The sequence below is a fragment of the Rhinoderma darwinii genome, chromosome 1 (assembly GCF_050947455.1).
Source record: "Rhinoderma darwinii isolate aRhiDar2 chromosome 1, aRhiDar2.hap1, whole genome shotgun sequence".
NCBI lineage: Eukaryota > Metazoa > Chordata > Amphibia > Anura > Rhinodermatidae > Rhinoderma > Rhinoderma darwinii.
In genome coordinates this window covers 188047131-188066309 of record NC_134687.1, presented here as the reverse complement: position 1 = coordinate 188066309, position 19179 = coordinate 188047131, and the positions used below count along the sequence as shown (strand labels likewise).

At 41.4% G+C, this 19179-nt stretch overlaps 1 protein-coding gene across 3 annotated transcripts in view; it reads left to right on the top strand.

Annotated features, from left to right (window-relative positions):
- SMARCAD1 (SNF2 related chromatin remodeling ATPase with DExD box 1) overlaps positions 1 to 19179 on the top strand; it is a 102131-nt gene that overhangs the window by 14569 nt on the left and 68383 nt on the right. For all 3 annotated transcript variants that reach the window (XM_075860659.1, XM_075860660.1, XM_075860661.1), the window contains exons 4-5: positions 3548 to 3713; positions 8520 to 8586. In XM_075860659.1, the coding sequence (XP_075716774.1) occupies positions 3548 to 3713; positions 8520 to 8586 (233 nt within the window). The remainder of the gene's footprint in view (positions 1 to 3547; positions 3714 to 8519; positions 8587 to 19179) is intronic.

The following is a 19179-nucleotide window of genomic DNA, read 5'->3' as shown; positions in this document are numbered from 1 at the left end:
AGCCAAAGCCTCAGAAGGGGTGAGAGCAGGGAACTATGCAGCGAGAACATGCTGTTCGTCAAATATAAGGACAAGAGGGTTGTCCTTATATTGACCACAATTGATGGCAGTGGCAGCACCCCTGTCCCTGAACGAGGTACCACCACAGTGACCCAGAAGCCAAATTGCATCCTGGGCTACAATAAGTACATGGGCGGGGTTGATCTCTCTGATCAAGTACTGAAGCCTTATAGTGCCCTACGGAAAACAAAGACATGGTACAAAAAGGTGACCGTGCACATTATACAGGTGGCATTGTATAACGCTTACGTGCTATCCCGATGTGCAGGCCAGACTGACATTCCTTAACTTTCAAGAGGTGGTGATCAAGGCACTTTTATTTGGGAACCAGGCAGGGGCGGGCACAAGCACATCTGCTGGTAGCGATAGTCCACGTATTATACCACGGCAACATTTCCCCAATGAAGTGCCCCAAATTGCAAAGAAGGGAAGGACACAAAAAAGGTGCAGTGTGTGTTCCAAAAGGGGAATTAGAAAATACACGATTTACCACTGTGAAACCTGCCCCGAAAAACCAGGCCTGTGTATCGAGGATTGCTTCAAAGAGTACCATACATCCATAAATAAGTAATTTCATGCTTCATTAACCCCTTAATTATACCAAAAGCAACATTGCGTCCACACACATCTAGCTAAATCCTAGTTCCAAAAGTCAAATGGCGCTTCTGAGTCCTGCCATGTGTCCAAACAACCGTTTATTACCACATGTGGGGTATTCTTTTACTCGGGAGAAATTGCTTTACAAATGTTGTGGAGCTTTTTCTCCTTTAGTCCTCGTGGAAATGAGAAAAAATTAGCTAAACTTACATTTTCTTTGGGAAAAAATGTTAGATTTTAATTTTCACAGCTTAATTCCAATAATTTCTGCAAAAAACCTGTGGGGTCAAAATGCTCACTATACCCCTAGATAATTTTCCTCAAGGGGTGTAGTTTCCAAAATAGGGTCACTTGTGGGGGGGGTTCCACTGTTTTGGCACTGCAAGAGCGCTGCAAACCTGACATGGTGCCTAAAATATTTTCTAATAAAAAGGAGGCCCCAAAATCCTCTAGGTGCTTCTGAGGCCGGTGCTTCAGTCCATAAGCGCACTACGGCCACATGTGGGATATTTCCTAAAACTGCAGAATTTAGGCAATAAATATTGAGTTGCATTTATCTAGTAAAACCTTCTGTGTTACAAAAAAAAAATGGATTAAAAATTAATTTCTGCAAAAAAAAAATGAAATTTGTAAATTTCACCTCTACTTTGCTTTAATTCCTGTGAAACGTCTAAAGGGTTAATAAACTTTCTAAATGCTGTTTTGAATACTTTGAGGGGTGCAGTTTTTAAAATAGGGTGACTTGTTGGGGTTTGTATTGTGCAGGCCCCTCAAAACCACTTCACAACTGAACTGGCCACTGTAAAAATAGCCTTTCGAAATTTTCTTGAAAATGTGAGAAATTGCTGCTAAAGTTTTAAGCCTTGTAACGTCCTAGAAAAATAAATGGATGTTCAAAAAACGATGCCAATCTAAAGTAGACATATGGGGGATGTTAATTAGCGACTTTTTTGTGTGGTATAACTGCCTGTCTTACAAGCAGATACATTTTAAATTAATAAAAATACACATTTTTGCAATGTTTCACAATTTTTTTTGTGTTTTTCACAATTAAATACTGAATGTATTGACCAAATTTTACCACTATCTTAAAGTCCAATGTGTCACGAGAAAACAATCTCCGAATTGCTTGGATAGGTAAACGTATTCCAACGTTATTACCACATAAAGTGACACATGTCAGATTTGAAAAATGAGGCTCTGTCAGGAAGGTCAAAAGTGGCCAAAGAGGGAAGGGGTTAAAAAGAAAACAATCAGAGCTAAAAATGTTATGAGGAAAAAAATTGTACGTTTTTGATTACCACCCCCTAATTCCAATACGTTTATCAAAAAAACTGTTGGGTCAAATTTCTCACTATATCCCTAGATAAATTCCTTGTGGTGGTGTAGTTTCTAAAATGGTATCTTTTTGGGGGTGTTTCTTATGTTTTAGCACCACAAGACCTCTTCAAACCTGATATGGTACCTAAAATGTGTTCTAATATAAAGGAGGCCCCAAAATCCGCTCCTTTTTGCTTCTGAGGCCGGTGCTTCAGTCCATTAGCACACTAGGGCAACATGAGCGATTTCTAAAAACTGCAGATTCCTTGTCAATTCAATATTGAGTTGTATTTCTCTGGTAAAACTTTGTGTTTCTGAAAAAAAATGGACTAAAATGGAATATCTGCAAAAAAAAATAAAAAAATAATTTCTAAAGTTCACTTCCACTTTGCTTTCATTCCTGTGAAACGCGTAAAGGGTTAAACTTTCTAAATCCTGTCTTGACTACTTTGAAGGGTGTTTTGTTTTTTTTAAATGGGTTGACTTATCTTATTTTTTTTAAAGATATAAGGCCCTCAAAGCCACTTAACTATTCCTTAACAAAAATAGGAAAATTGGATATTTTCTTTAAAGTAGGGGAAACTGCTTCTAATGTTGGGGCATTTATAATCTGGTGACAGAGCCTCTATCTCCTACATAATGTGATTGGCGCTGGAATGTAGATTACAGCAGTGGTTTTTATTTTGAAAAACGATCATTTTTGAGCAAGTTATGAGCAATTTTAGATTTATGCTAATGAGTTTCTTAATGACCAACTGGGCGTGTTTTTACTTTTGACCAACTGGGTGTTGTACAGAGGAGTGTATGACGTTGACCAATCAGGGACCAATCCGTGTCAAACACTTCTCATTGTTCCAGCCCAGCTTCTTTCACTGCACAATCTCACTGTGCTGTGGATCATGCTGGGCTGGAACAATGAGAAGTGCAGGACACTGATTGGTCACTGATTGGTCAACGTCATACACTCCTCTGTACAACGCCCACTTGGTCAAAAGTAAAAACACGCCCAGTTGGTCATTAAGAAACTAATTAGCATAAATCTAAAATTGCTCATAACTTGCTCAAAAATGATTGTTTTTCAAAATAAAAACCACTTATCTACATTACAGCGCCGATCAGATTATGTAGGAGATAGGGCACTTATAATCTGGTGACAGAGTCTCTTTAAGCCTTGTAGCATCCTAGAAAAATAAAAGGATGTTCAAAAAAAGATGCAAACCTAAAAGTAGACTTAATAGTAATGTTAACTAGTAGCTATTTTGTGTGGTTTTACTATCTGTCTTATAAGCAGATACATTTAAAATGTTAGAAAAATGCAAATTTTCGCAATTTGAGTTTTTTTTTTTTCACCAATAAACACTATCGATCAAATTTTTCCACTAACAGAGGACAGTATGTCACGAGAAAACAATCTCTGAATTGCTTGGATAAGTAAAAGCATTGCAAAGTTAGTACCACATAAACTGACATCAGATGTCAGCTGTCAACAGGACCTAAATTGTGGCTCTCGCTTGATATCATTTTTTTTTTTATCATGCAAGTTTATTTGAACTGTTGCTTTCTCTTTAAGGAATGGTTTTTCTGAATCTTCCACTGAGGATTCTGAAGATGAATGCCCCCCTTCAAAAAAGACTACTGCAAGAAAAGAACCTCCTAAGAAGAAAGAAACCAAAGATGACAAAATGCAAAGGCTTAAAGAAATCTTCCCACAAAGGAGCAATGAAGAGCTATTACAGGTAATGTCTATCGAAAATGTCTTCAATAGCCCGATTTTATAATAGTTTTATTTTTGTGGGGTGGGGGTGGATGAACCTCTGAACTTTGTTTTATCCCTATTGATCCAGAGGAAAGTAAGAAATCTGTAAGGCATTGAGTTGGTAGCAGTTTTGTGGGCTGCAACTGTTTTCTTAATGTGATTCTCTACTTCTAAGTTTTTCCTGAGCTAGTTGGTGGAGCCCAACTGCTTTCATGTCTTCTGTACACAGCACACTTGGAAAAGAGAAAATCCTGCTCTTTGTAGAACGCCCTCAAACAGCCGCAACATGAAAAACATTTATACAGCAGTGTAGCTGTGAATCCGGAGCTGGGTTGAGATAGAACACTTAACAGAAGCTACATCAGCGTCTGTGTGTCTTTCTCTCACTCTCTCCATAGACTTCTATGGGCAGCATGTAACCTGATCCTTCAGTGAATTTAACAGTCTGTCGTCTTTACTGTTAAATCCGTCTAATAAAGGAGTGAGCAGTTGGGAGGGGGGAATAAGTGGAGAAAGACCTTTTTCTCTAAGATATATTACAAGTTTTTTTTTTTTTTTTTTTATTCAATGTACTATTGGTTTATGCAAAGTTTGTTTAAAATTAGTCACCATTCAACTATTTGTGCAGAGCATGCACTAATCTACAGTAGGCTTACTGTGTGAACTCCTTTCCATATTCTGCAGCTGCGGTACCTTTTTAGGATATGTTCATAAGTGGCAAATTTTTGGCAGAAATTTTGTTCCTGTTCCATATACCTGTAATGCAAAATGGCTTATATTAGCCAAACCAGAGACTCCTCCAAAATAGAAAAGCGACCTATCTGTAGACAGCACTGTTTGGAGTTTCTTGGCCTTCATGAGTACAGAAAGTTAGCTGAATGAGATGCCTTAGACGCAGGAGCATTGCCTGTAAATAAGTTTCCACACCCCCGCTGGGTCTCTTAACCCCTTAGTGTCTAAGCCTGTTTTGGCCTTCAGGACCAGCCCCATTTTTGCAAATCTGACATGTGTCACTTTATGTGGTAATAACTCCAGAATGCTTTTACCTATCCAAGCGATTCTGGGATTGTTTTCTCGTGACATGTTGTACTTTATGATACTGAAAAAATGTCGTCGTTAAATTCAATATTTATTTGTAAGAAACGCCAAGATTTAGAGAAAATTAGCAAAAATTAGCATTTTTCTAAATTTTAATGTATTTACTTGTAAAACAGATAGTAATACCACACAAAATACTTGCTACTTTATATTTCCCATATGTCTACTTTATGTTTGCGTCGTTTTTTGAACATTCTTTTATTTTTCGGGGTGGTCCTCATAGGGCTTCTGTACATGGCAACCCGGAAACCATTGTCTGGCGTCCGGTTGCCATGGGTACCATCGCCAGCCCCCGTGATTTCACATGGGGGCTGCCGATCGGCGCTAAAGACCTTAATTGTGGCGTTCAAAATCGAGAGCCGCAATTAAGGGGTTAACTGCCGATATCAGCCGGCGACAGGCTGCTGATCGGCAACGGGGAGAGCAGGGCTGACACCCTGCACAGTTAACCGCCGCTGCGGTGTAGCGCCGCGCGGCGGTTAACTGTCAAAGCACTGACGTTACTGTACGTCAAGGTGCGCGAACTTACTGCTCACCTTGACATAGTTACGTCATGGTGCGTTAAGGGGTTAAATGAGACCTAGCACCTCCCTTGAGCCGTGTCTAAGGCATCTCATTCAGGTTACCAGTACCCTGCTCTGTACTGATGAGGGCAAGAAAAACGAAACGGCAGCATCAGTCTATTTGCCATCCTCTCGATCAACACGGTAGGATTATAGGTTGGTCTTGATGGACCTGTGTGTTCGTTGATGAGGTCGAAAACAATGTACCAAAGTGTATGATTGTAGCATTGAGGGTACTTCAGTTTGTTCTAATAGGGGGCTTAGAAACATAGAGAACTTGTCCTAAAGCAGGGTCCTCATGATCCAGAACTTGGCGTCAATAATAAAAATGTTTTGATTTGTCTCCTGAACGCTAACATTACAATAAGCACAAAATGAATCCGTGATGCAGCCAGTAAAAGACCTGTTGCAGCAAGTGATTATTTAATTTGTCAAATATGCCTCACCAACAACTGGTTAGCGCCTCAACAGTAACGCCACCTCATGGTTTGAGAAGCATTTCTCTAGAGAAATGGTGTGTACCCCCTCTGAGGTACACATAGGCTAATCCGTTTTAGTCTAAGATCTGCAGGACGCGGACAAGACCTACTTATCAGGTCTACTGCATTTAAAAAAGAAATAAAAAATATTTTCGTTTTTTCTTTTTCCTCTACAGGTAACTGGTCAGACTCTTGGTCTTCCTCTTGCCTTCTACATCAGGGTTGTTAACATTTGGCTGCCACACTAGTCGCACTTCCCTGTGAGTGCCAGGAAACCAGGCAAGCTGCTTCTCTGTATCCCCCCCCCCCCCTCCTTTCCCTAGCAGGTCACCTATAAAAAAAAAAAAAAAAAAAAAAATCAATATACCGGTAAACCCACTATCTGTGTGAGGTTAAGGACTGGGTGACCCTGTGTGCAACCGAAGATGTCGGACAGTTGGTATGAACCTCTGCCCCATCTCTTGTGCCAATCTCTGGAGAGGTTTTTTCCATCAGTAAGTTGGCACTGCTCTCCCCCCTTCTGGAGCCTCTGCCTTGTCTCGGGGGGCTGAAATGAAGGTGCATGTCTCATCGATATGGACACATCAGAGGACTGGTCTTCCTCAGCAGCCTATTGCCTAAAATGAGCTGTGTTTTTTGTTTTTTTGCTTTCTTTTTAATCTATTTTTTTCAACCAACAGATGGAATAACCGCGAGTATTTTTTGCCGAAAAACGGGTAAAAAAAGTGTCTATATCAGTCTCCCATTGATCTCAATGGGGTTTTTGAGGCGGAAAACGCCTCAAGATAAGGGCATGTCGTTCTTTTTTTTTTTTTTTCTTTTGCTAGCGGTAAAAACAACTCCATCTCCTATTGAAATCGATAGGAGGCAATTTCGGCCGTCTTTTGCCGGTTCTCGCGGCACAAAAATTCAGTGTGAACAGGGCCTTAGAGCGTCTGACAACCCAGCAACCTGCTAAAGCTGGTCCCTCTGCAGATTCTCCTAAGAGGATGTATTTTGTCCCAAGGGATAGACCCCATAGAAAGATTTTCAGACAGGTCCTGTTCAGCCTCTGTATCTATTGAACTATTCAGTTAGAACAACCACTGGTGAGGTCCCCTCCTTTATGGTTTAGTCCGCCTCCTCAGAGGAGTCCTCTGACTCGGGTTCTGAGTTACAGCGGGATACTAAGCGATGTGATCCATACTGTACAGGACCCTCTACATGTTAAAGATGATTCCTCCTCTCCTATTTGGTAGAAGGTATCCTTTCACCACCATAGATGTCAGCCCGTAGTCTTCCCTAATCATGGGGAATTTGAGGAATGGAAACTCCCCGACTGGCTCCTATCCATTTCCAAAAAGACAGAGGCTGTTTCCTTTTTTTTTTTTTTTTTTTTTTTTAGGGGAATTGGGGGAAAAAAAGCAGTCTTTCCAATTTAGAGGGACCCGCCTGTGACATGCCTTTCCAAAAATACCACACTCCCCTTGTCGGACGCAGCATTCCTTAGCGTTTCCTTAGACAAGAAGCTGGACTTGCTATTTGTCAGCCATGGTTGCAGTCAAATCTACTCTGTGCCTGGCCTTTGCTTCTTCCTGGGTTAGTAAGGCAAAGCTTACTCTGTCTGGACTAGACCGCTACAACAGGGCACTTTCACAGGAACACCAAAGGAATATATGGCACTACTTGCTTTGCATTTTCTCCACTATCCCCTTTAAGTTTCACTGTGAAGCCTCCGTGGAGTCTGCCTGCTTTGCTGCTAGAGCAACAGTTAATTGTATAGCCCTGCAACGCTTTACTTGGCTTAAATCAGCCGCTAACTTTGACGCGGAAGCTATGTTGGAACTCGCAAAAAAATAAAACTCTCAATCTCCCTTCCCAAAGAAATCAATGAAGGTTGTTGTTTTTTTTTTTGTCCTGGGCAGTTCTGAACTGCTAGCGAAAAAATAGGGTCATACCCTATCTATCCTGGAGCGTTTTTTGTCCCTAACCCTCTATTCAATGACATCAATATGAAGTAGATAAAATTTGCGCTTTTTTTTTGTGTTTTTTTTGCATTTGCTGAATAAAAGAAAAAAACTCCCCCAAAAAGTGTCAAAAGCATCAAAGGCTTGCATTTTAAAAAGCTGAAGGAATTTTGAAGCAGTGTTTTTTTTTTTTTTTTTTTTTGTGCCTGTCAGTTTTGTGGTTCTCATTCTTTCCTTTAACCTTCTAACCTCTGGATCCAACTAGTGTGACAGCACAACAAACCCATGATGACTTGCAAGAAGTACTAAACATCTGCGAATAGCAGGATACTTGTATACTTCTCAGTAGAACATTGCACTCTATCAGCTTGTTAGGTGCCTAGGTTAATGTGGCAGAACTGCTGTCCGAGGGAATCTGATAGTTTACTTACAAGGGTGCTGGAACACAGTTAGTCATGCATAATATGAGACCCGTAATGTAGCCCTCTGCAACCCATTATTCATTAGCAATTGATTTGAAAGTTATTGATATGATTGACTGCAGTTTAACTAAATGCTTTTCCCCCTCTTTTTACAACTTTCATTGACTGTGCTAAAATGTATTACATGTTTCAGAATTTATTTTTGTTAAAAGCATATAAAAAAAACAAGTCGTAATATAAACTAATCTTTTTTTTTTTTTTTTTCTCCACAATTTTAGCTTATTGAAGCCACTGACACTTTGGAGGATGCTGTTGCTGCTGGTGTAGATCAGTTTGATGAGAGAGGTATGTTTTAGTGCATCAGACAAGACTTCTTATTATGAGAAACATTCTTTCCTTTTTAGAATAGTCGTACATGGTCAAAAGGTTCATATTTAAAAGGGTTGTCCGGAAATGAAACATTGATGGCATAACCTTAGAGTAGGCCACCAATTTTTGATTGTTGGGGGCAGAGCCCCAGAATACCTGCTGATCAGCACAGTGGAGCACCCGCAGCCCCTAATTGTTTTCTGACACATGAGTAATGGTCCTGAAACTGAGCTGCAGTAACACACAACCACCTGTATGGACAATCTGGTGTGTTTGTGTAAGTAATAGAGGGACTGCAGTGTCTGCGGAATCGTCGCAGCCCTTTCATTGTGGTGATCTGTGGAGGGTCTGGTACTTGGACGCCCACCAATTAAACATTGCTGACCTATCCTAAGGATTGCCTATTTAAGTGCCGGAAATCCCCTTTAACCCCTTCCGTCAGCCATTTTTCGGATTTTCACTTTTTTCCTCCCCACCTTCCAAAAGCTATAATTGTTATCTTTCCGTCCTATATAGCTGTATAAGGGCTTTTCTTTTTTTTTGGGGAGTTTTTTTGCTTTTACTGCATCCATTAGGTGGTAAAAACTACATATTCACCTTATTCTACAGGTTGATGCGATTACGGCGATACCAAATTGATACTTTTTTGTTTTAGGTTTTACCACTTTTAAAAAATAAAGCTATTTGCTAAATTAAAATCTTTTGTCGCCGTATTCTGAGAACCATAATTTTTCCATCAATATAGCGATGTGAGGGCTTCAATTTTGCAGGGCAAGCTGTAGTTTTCATCAATACCATTTTGGGGTATATGTAACTTTGATCACTTTTTTTTTATTTTTTTTTTTTTTTTGAGCGCTAAGGTGACCAAAAAACAGCAATTTGCATGTCTTAAATATATATTTTTTTTCACGGCTTTCGCCGAGCGGGTTCAACAGCACTATATGGTTGTAGTTCTGACTTTTCTGGACGTGGCGATACCAGTTATATGTTAACTTTTATATGTTTTGTTTTTTTAACATTGATTTAGGGAAAAAATGTTAAAAATAAAACCCACCTTTTTAATACTTTTTTTGGGGATTTTTTATGTTCTAAAAACAAAACAAAACCATATAACACTTTTTTTTACCTTGGGGTCACTCTTGGGAGTTTCCACCGTTTTGGTCCCTCAGAGGCTTTGCAAATGCGACATGGCACCCGAAAACCATTTCGGCTCCAAAAGCCAAATAGTGCTCCTTCCCTTCTAAGCCCTGCTGTGGGTCCAAACAGCAGTTTATGACCACATGGGGTATTGCTGTAATTGGGAGAAATTGCTTTACCAATGCTGGGGTGTTATTTCTCCTTTATTCCTTGTGAAAATGTAAAAATTAAAAATGTTCATCTTCACAAACTAATTCAAATACATTTAGCAAAACAACTGTGTGGTCAAAATGCTAACTATACCCCTAGATAAAATCTGTGAGGGTTGTAGTTTCCAAAATGGGGTCACTTTTGGGGGGTTTCCACGGTCTTGGTCCCTCCAGTTCATTGCAAATCGACACGGCACTGAAAACTATCCAGCAAAATCAGCTCTCCAAAATCCAAATGCTGCTTCTCTTCTGAGCTCTACTGTGGGTCCAAATAGCAGTTTATTGCCGCATATGGGGTATTGCTGTAATGGATAGAATACTTGAGGGTGTAGTTTCCCAAATGCAATCACTTTTGGGGGGTTTCCACTGTTTTGGCCACTTAGGGGCTTTCTAATGCAACATTGCACCTGAAAACCATGCCAGCAAACTTTGAGCTCCGAAAGCCAAATGGTGTTCATTCCCTTCTGAGCCCTGCCGTGTGTCCAAAGAGCCGTTTACGACCACGTATGGGGTATTGCCATATTCTGGAGGCATTCCTTCACAAATTTTAGGTAGCTTTTTCACCTTTTTTGCTTTGTGGAAATGAGAAAATTCTACGTTTTTATTAGAAAAAAATTTTTTTTTTTCATGGCCTAAATCAAATTTAGCAAAAAAAACCTGTGGAGTCAAAATGCTAACCCTAGATTTCATTGAGTGGTATAATTTTCCAAATGTAGTCACTTTTCAGGTGTTTCCACTGCTTTGGTACCTAAAAACCATTACAGCAAAAATTTGAGCACCAAAAGCCAAATGGAGTTTCTTCCCATCTGAGCTCTGCCGTGTGTCCAAAACGCAATTCATGACAACATATGGGGTATTGCTGTACTTGGGAGAAATTGCTTTATAAATGCTGGGTGTTATTTCTCCTTTATTCCTTGTGAAAATGAAATGTCTACGTTTTTCCAGGAAAAAAAGTAGATTTTCATCTTGACAGACTAATTCAAATACATTTAGCAAAACAACTGTGGGGTCAAAATGCTAACTATACCCCTAGATAAATTCAATGAGGGGTGTAGTTTCCAAAATGTGGTCACTCTTGTTTTGTTTTTGTTTTTTACTGTTTTGGCCCCACAAGATCTTTTCAAAACTGACATGGTGCCTAAAATATATTTTAAAAAAAGGAGGCCCCAAAATCCACTAGGTGCTCCTTTGCTTCTGAGGCCTGTGTTTCGGTTCATTAACACACTAGAGCCACATGTGGGATATTTATAAAAACTGCACAATCTGGGCAATTATATATTCGTTGCATTTCTTCTGCAACCTTCTGTGTTACAGAAAAAACTGTATTACAAATGCATGTTGGCAAAAAAAAAATATGATCTTTTGTAAATTTCACCTCTAACTTGCTCCTGAGAAACGCCTATGGGTTAAAACACTTTCTGAATGTTACTGCTGTTTTGGATACTTTGAGGGGTGCAGTTCTCAAAATGGGGTGATTTTTATGGGGACTTTCTAATATATAAGGCCCTCAAAGTCACTTCATAACTGAAGTGGTCCCTGAAAAAATGGGCGTTTGAAATTCTCTTGACAATGAGAAATTGCTGCTAACGTTCTAAGCCTTGTAATGTCCTGGAAAAATAAGAGGATGTTCAGTAAATGATGCAAACATAAAGTAGACGTATGTGATATATGAAATAGTAACTATTTTGTGTTATTACTGTGTCTTACAAGCAGATACACTTAATAGAAAAATGTTGGTGTTTTTTACACATTGAATTTATCGACCAAATTTTTTTACTATTTCAGAATCACTTGGATTGGTAAAAGCATTCCCAAGTTATTACTACATAAGTTAACTTGTCCGATTTGGAATAAATCTGCTTCGACCTCAAGGCCAAAACAGGCTCCGTTCTAAAGGGGTTAAAAAAAAAAAAAAAAAAAGTGGTCCAAAAATTATCCCTTTTTTATTTCGGTACAGATTACTTATGGTGTTTATACTGACATGATGGAATTGGAAAAAGCAATGGTTTTTAAAATGCAGTCTTAAAATTAGCAACCGGTTTGGTGTTTCAATTGACAAAATCATCCTGAAAAGGGAAGAAGTAATAGCTTTTTAAGAAAGCCGTCCATAAATTCCCCTTTTTTTTTTTTTTTTTTTTTTTGGGAGAAGTTTTAGGTTGGTTATATTCACCCTGTGCAGGGTAGGGTTACTAGCCGCAGCAGCAAACCATGTGGGTGGGTGTCTAAGGAATGTAAACCATGTAATAATTAAAAGCATAAGTACATTTTACCAGCACCTTGTGGTAATAGTAACCTTTATAATTATATATACGCAAACAATGGGTGACGTCTCTCAGAAGGCACTCTCACCACCAGGATTATTACTTATAATAATAATAATAGAAAATATTGGGACTGATTAAGGCTGGGTTCACATATTTTTTTTTTTTTTTGCAGGCAGGCAGAAAGTCTGCCTTGAAATTCTGTCTGGAATTTTGAGTCAGATTTTTCTATGTCCGTCTGCACGCCAATTTTCACGCGTTTGTCGCCCGCGGCGCAGAAAACCACATCGAAATCCGCTTTCTCTGCCTCCCCATTGATGTCAATGGGAGGTCAGAGACGTAAACGCCCGAAGATAGGGCATGTTGCTTCTTTTTCCGCTCGCGGGGAAAAAAACTCCTCAGCCTCCCATTGAAATCAATGGGAGGCATTTTTGGTGCGTTTTCCGTGTCAACGTGTCAAACTCTGTGTGAACTGACCCTAAGAATTGCTGTTTATTGTTGGCTAAGCTTGACGTTAAGGAATAACTATTTTAGGCCCCTTTTACACCGGCCAATCATCGGGCAAACTAGCGTTGACAAAATGCTTGTTCCCGATTAATTGCCCTCTGTAAGCAGGGCAACGATCAGCCAATGAATGAGCAAACGCTTGTTCACCAGCTGCTTGTATAGTTCACGCAGCCTAAAATATTATCATTGTCGACCGCACATCTGTGTAAACATTGAGATGCGCTGCTGACATGTTAGAAATGTACAGGGACGTGCGATTGGAGCAACAAGTGCTCGTCCCCATAAATTACTGATGATAGCTCCTTGTGAAAGGAGCAAACGAGCACCGATCAACGAGCTGTCCCACCCCCCCCCCCCCCCCCCGCCCCCCATGTAGATAGTGCCACAGTAGCTGTGGCCGGGGATTCCCTCCAGGAGGAGCCTCTGACTCTACTATCCATATATGGACAGTGACGTCAGGAGTTACCGCTAGGTCATACATTTGGCGGGGATTGTGCTCCAGGAGGAGCCCCTGACGTCACTGACCATAAGTGGACCGTGGTGTTAGGGTCTCCTCCTGGAGGGAATCCCCGGCCACAGCTACTGTGGCACTATCTACATGGGGGTTTGGGGGGGGGGGGGTGGGACAGCTAGTTGATTGGTCCTCGTTTGCGATCATCAGTAATTTATGGGGACGAGCACAGACATGGTACACAACAAGTATCTAATCTATTATGTATCCAATCTATCACGAGCTATGCACCACTCTAAAAAAAAAAAAAAAGCGGCACATTTTCAGACCCTAGACTACCTTTTTGTTGGACCACTGTGGTAAAACTGACGTTAAAAATGGATGATAAAAACTGATGACAACATACGTTTTTGTATCGGTTGTAATCACTTGAGAGACAAACCGATGCTGATGCAACTGATATGTGAACGCACCCTTAGTTAGTTATATCTTACCCTAGTTCTGGATTCACAGCTACACTGCATATGTGATAGAGGGTATGTTTTCAGAGGGCAGATATGCTGAGTACTTTTACACCACGTATCTGACCCAGAACCCACAGGGAATTCTGTCCTCAAAACTGCACCAAATTGTGGTGCAGATTTTCAGACTATATATCTCTTCTGAAAAAAGTAAATACCAGATGTCATAGCGACTCGTCCCTCACTTTTTCTGTGCAGCCTAGCCTCCTGTGATGATGCGGACATTGGATGAAATGTCCTCCCAGGAGGCCGGGGCTACACTGAGAACAGAGGGTTGCAACACAATGACCATGCTCGGGGGTAATTTAAAAGAGGTTTTTTTTTTTTTTTTCTGACTTGGGATTTATTTTTTTACTGCGGAGTCACAGCTTTCCCACTGCAAAAGTCGCAACATTTGCTATTTGTTGCGATTACCTCCCCATTGAATTCAATAGGGAAAACATGCAACAAAGGTGCATCGATTCTGCAGCGTGAATTGACATGCTGCGGATTAATAAACCGCACCACAGGTCAATTTATGAAAATTTTCTCAGCTGATTTTTTTTTTTTTTTTTTTTTCCCGTAGCGTGTAGATGAGAATTGTTCCATTCTTATCCACTTTGCTGCTATTGTAAAACGCTGCAGATTTTCCGCAATGAAATCCGTTGCGGAAAATCCTCAGCTAATCTGCTGAGTGTGCACATACCCAGATAAAGGTAGGCGAGTAGGATTCTACTCTTGTGTGCAGTGTATAGAAGACATGATATCCCTTGGGCTTCACCAACCAGCTCAGAAATAACTGCAAATTACAGCCTGCAGAGGGGAAAACTGCAAAATAATGCAGAATACAAGTCACATAATGGCCAAAAATAGTATTATTCCTAATCTACACACACAACAGTTTATCCTAAAGTCACCTGAAAAGTTTGGTACTCTTAAACAAACAAAATATGGTTTAATTTTTTTTTATTGGCCACACTAGGGGATTGAAGGCCATGATCGTTTGATCGCTTGTATAATTATTTTGGAATACATAGTTTTCTTGTCAGTAAAACACTATTAGGCTTTATTCACACAGTGCAGATTTTGCATGCATTTTTTATTTTTTTTCCTTAAACCAAAACTAGAATTGGATCCCGGACAGTTAGGCCTGTTTGGCATGGTGAACTCATCGGCACCCTGTGATCGCGTTTCACCAATGGGCAGACAGAGGAAGCCCTTTCCCTATGTTAGGCCTCATGCACACGACCGTAAAAACTCCCGTTATTACGGGTCGTAATTACGACCCGTAATAACGGGCTCATAGACTTCTATTGGCGACGGGTGCCTTCCCGTTTTCTCACGGGAAGGTGCCCGTGCCGTTGAAAAAGATAGAACATGTCCTATTTCAGGCCGTAATAACGGCACGGACAGTCCATAGAAGTCTATGGAGCTCTCGTAATGACGGGTGGCTACATGTGTGCACCCGTCATTACGGCAGCGTTGCTAAGCGACGTCAGTAAATAGTCACTGTCCAGGGAGCTGAAAGAGTTAACTGATCGGCAGTAACTCTTTCAGCACCCTGGACAGTGACTACCGATCAGAATAAACCTGTAAAAAATAAAAGACGTTCATACTTACCGAGAACTTCCTGCTTCCTCCAGTCCGGTATCCCGCCCGTTGCCTTGGTGACGCGTCCCTCTCGACATCCGGCCCGACGTCCTGGATGACGTTTCAGGCCATGTGACCGCTGCAGCCAATCACAGGTCAATCACAGGCTGCAGCGGTCACATGGACTGCCGCGTCATCCAGGGATGTCGGGCTGGAGGTGAAGAGAGGGACGCGTCACCAAGACAACGGCCGGGTAAGTATGAATTTCTTTAACTTTTATTACAGAAAAGGCTGTCCCTTCTCTCTATCCTGCACTGATAGAGAGAAGGGACTGCCGATTAGTGCAGTGCTATTTTGCCGCCAAAAACTTGCCTGTAAATACGGGTGACACCGGACCCATATTTACGGGCACGGGTTCGTAAATACTGGTGCAAAACGGGTCGAATACGTGTGACACCGGACCCGTATTTCCGCCAGTATTTACGGGTGGGAAAAAATACGGTCGTGTGCATGAGGCCTTAGTCTCTCTAGATTCTGCGGTCGCTATTGACTAGGTGTCTAAGGGGGTTACCGGCTGGGATAAGAGGTTTCTCTTATTCTGGACGTTACTTTAGGAACCAGGCTGTCAATCACCGCCGAGACTTTGTGCCCATGCGATCATTATTTTGTGCAGGGGTTAAAGAAAAACAGTAGACTGATCAAACCCCTCTTCTTTATCTCTGTGTGATTCGATTTACACAAGTTTTCCCTCCAATATAATTACATACCAGAGTACCGTTTTAGTAAATGTGCCCCATTATGTTTTAATTCCTCAACATTTCCAAGATGACTTTACTGTCATTGAATGGAAACATCCTTGATTACATCCTGATGATGAAAGCTCTGCAAACTTCATACAATTGTATCCAGTCTAGGAATCCCCCCTAAGCGAATTGGCTTGGAATCCAGACTTTCACCTTCATTGGTACGTTGTTGCAAAATATCAGGCCAGGAGACTGATTTGTGTTGCTGCTAAACGTACTCTTAGGCCAGGTTCCCATGTAGCGTAAACGCTGCAGAATTTCCGCAACGGAATTCTGTGCGGAAATTCCGCAACATTTACAGTAGCCGCAAAGTGGATGAGATTTAGTAAATCGCATGCCCATGCTGCGGAAACAAAACCGCAGCGTAAACTTTAATAAATTTACCTGCAGTTCGGAATTTAAATCCGCAACATTTCAATTTATGCTTCGTTTTCTTTGTTTTTCTGCTGCGAGTTTTGCAAAACCTGCAACAGAAAGCTCATGTTGTGACTTTTGCAGCGGAATCGCAGAGATTACACCGCAAAAATCGCAATTCCGGAAAAAAAATAGCATACTTACCCAGAACACTTTCCTTCTTCCTGGGATGACGTTTCATCTCCTGCGACCTCTGCAGCCAATCACAGCCGAAAAACAGCACCACGATGGAGGATGGATGGTGCTGCTAGTTCCAGGCTGGATACGCTGTGATTTTTTTTTTTTTTTTTACGCAGCGTATCCGATCAGGCCTTACAGCTTGTTGATCGGTGCTCATTTCACAAGGAACGATGTATGGGAACGAGGGCTCGTTACTACCATCGCTCGTCCCCATAAATTTCTATCGGCTGATATTTTTGGCATTTAAAATGATATAATCAGCCGATGAACGAGGGTTCTGTGAAAGCTAGCTTGCCCGATAATTGGCCGGTGTAAAAGGGCCCTTATGTATTGAATCCCAAAGGATTGGCTACACATTGTACAATCATAACCACCTCTTAGCTGTGAGCAGGATTAGGTCTGTAAGGCCTCATGCACACGACCGTAGTGTTTTTCTGGTCCGCAAATTCCAGGACCGTGTTCCGTGAAATGTCATCCGCAGTTCATCCGTATGTAATCCGCAAAATGCGGATGAAAAAAAAAAAAGCCTAGCTAAATCAGGATGACGACAGAACTCATTCCCGGTCGTCGCCTAGCAACATATCCGCAAACTGCGGATGACACACGGAGGTGTATCCGCAATTTCCACGGGCCCATTGACTTCTATTGGCATGTCCGCATCGAATTTGCGGCCCGTAATAAGACATGTCCTGAGTTTCTGCGGCACGGATTTGCGGACATGCGGAGACCCGTGAAAACACGGATAGTGTGTATGGGCCCATAGAAATGAATGGGTCCGCAATTCTCCCGTGGATTTGCGGGGGAATTGCGGACGCAAAAACACGGTCGTGTGCATGGGGCCTAAGGCCTCATGCACAGGGCAGCACCATATTGCAAGGTTATTCTCCCATTTAAGCAATGACTTTGAAAATTAAAAAATTACTTTTAAGTCCACCTGTGGCATTCATTGCATATCCGCACTCTGTTCTGTTTCTTAAAGGCTATATATACACCTTTTGAAATAGTATTTTTTTTTTTTCTTTAAATAAAATTGTGCATCAGTGTGATTGGTGCAATTTCCTAAATACATTTTAATAAAAATTATTTTTACTTTGAAATACAGCCGCTTTGTATTCTGTATACATAGCAGCTGTATTGTACGCGAAGACCTGAATCCGTTAGGTCCGCGTGTCTGTGATGTTGTATCCACCTGTAATCTATCACATCTAAGATATGAACTTAGAGGTGATCTATAACCGCTCGATACTTTGTGTCAGATACGCAGTACTTGCTGAAACTGAACCAGTCCGTGCCACTGACCTGACTGATACAGGATTTATACGGATAAAGTATACAAAGCAACTATTAATCAAAAAGAAAAAAATATTTTTCAATTAAATGTATTTAGGAAGTTGCACAATCACACTGATGGACAAGTTTATTAAAGATTTCAGAGGTGACCACATTTAAGGATGTGTTCACCCATGGCACTGTCGCACAACTTTTGTACTATGGTAATTTACCGAAACAGGCAGATATTACACTGTAGTAAATGGGACTTTTATTAAATCCCATTCACGCTATGCGGTTAAACTGGGTCCGTCTTCAGGGCATGCTGCTTTTTTTGTTACATTGTGGGACACAGACCATTGGTATATGCTGTTGCCGCTAGGAGGCTTGACACTAAAAGTGGCCCGTCCTACAGGATATACCCTGCCCACAGACACTGAGCGTCTTTGCTTCCTATGACACTAAGCTGAGTCTCTCACAAATTTTTTCTTTTTATTTTACTTTGTTTTAGAAGAACTACTAGGGGCACAGGTTTGACTTTTGTCTTTCTGTGTTCCCCTTTTGGCAGGCGCACAGTGTCGTATGCAAATGTACCGCTGTCCAACCTGCTTATGAAGACTAGTGGGACAAGAGCACCCGCTTCGGTCACCCACCAGCCTAAGGAGCACCTCTACTAACTCCTCCACCTGTGTCCCCTCCGTAAAGGAGGGAACACTGTGGGGGTGCTCATGCTGGTCAGTGCATCTGGGAGATGGAGAGCTGGGTAACTCTTACTAACCCCCTGTTGGTGAAGGCTGGAGACTGCGAGGCCACTTCTGCCAGATTCGCCTCAGGCTGGGCTTCTGTTCTTCAAGGACGTCTGGCTCTCACATTTTGGACACCTGGGTTCAGGAGGTGGTATCCTCTGGATACAAAATCTAAATTGCCAGCTTACGATCAGAGCGTTTCTTTCAGTCTGCTTTTTCGCAGTCACCTTTCAGAATGACCGTGTTTTTTTTTCCTTTTGGGCAATTCACTCTTCAAGGGGTAATAGTTGTTGTGCCCCTGAGCTAAAGGTTCCGGGGTTTCTATTCAAACCTTTTTGTCGTCCCCCCAGAAAGGACTGTTCAGTTCGGCCCATCCTCGACCACAAGCGTGTCCGTGTGCACGTTCGGGTACGTCCTTTTCGGATGGAATATCTTTGGACTATCATTGCATCCATGGACCAGGGGGAATTTCTTCCTTCTGTGAACATCAAGGACACGTGTT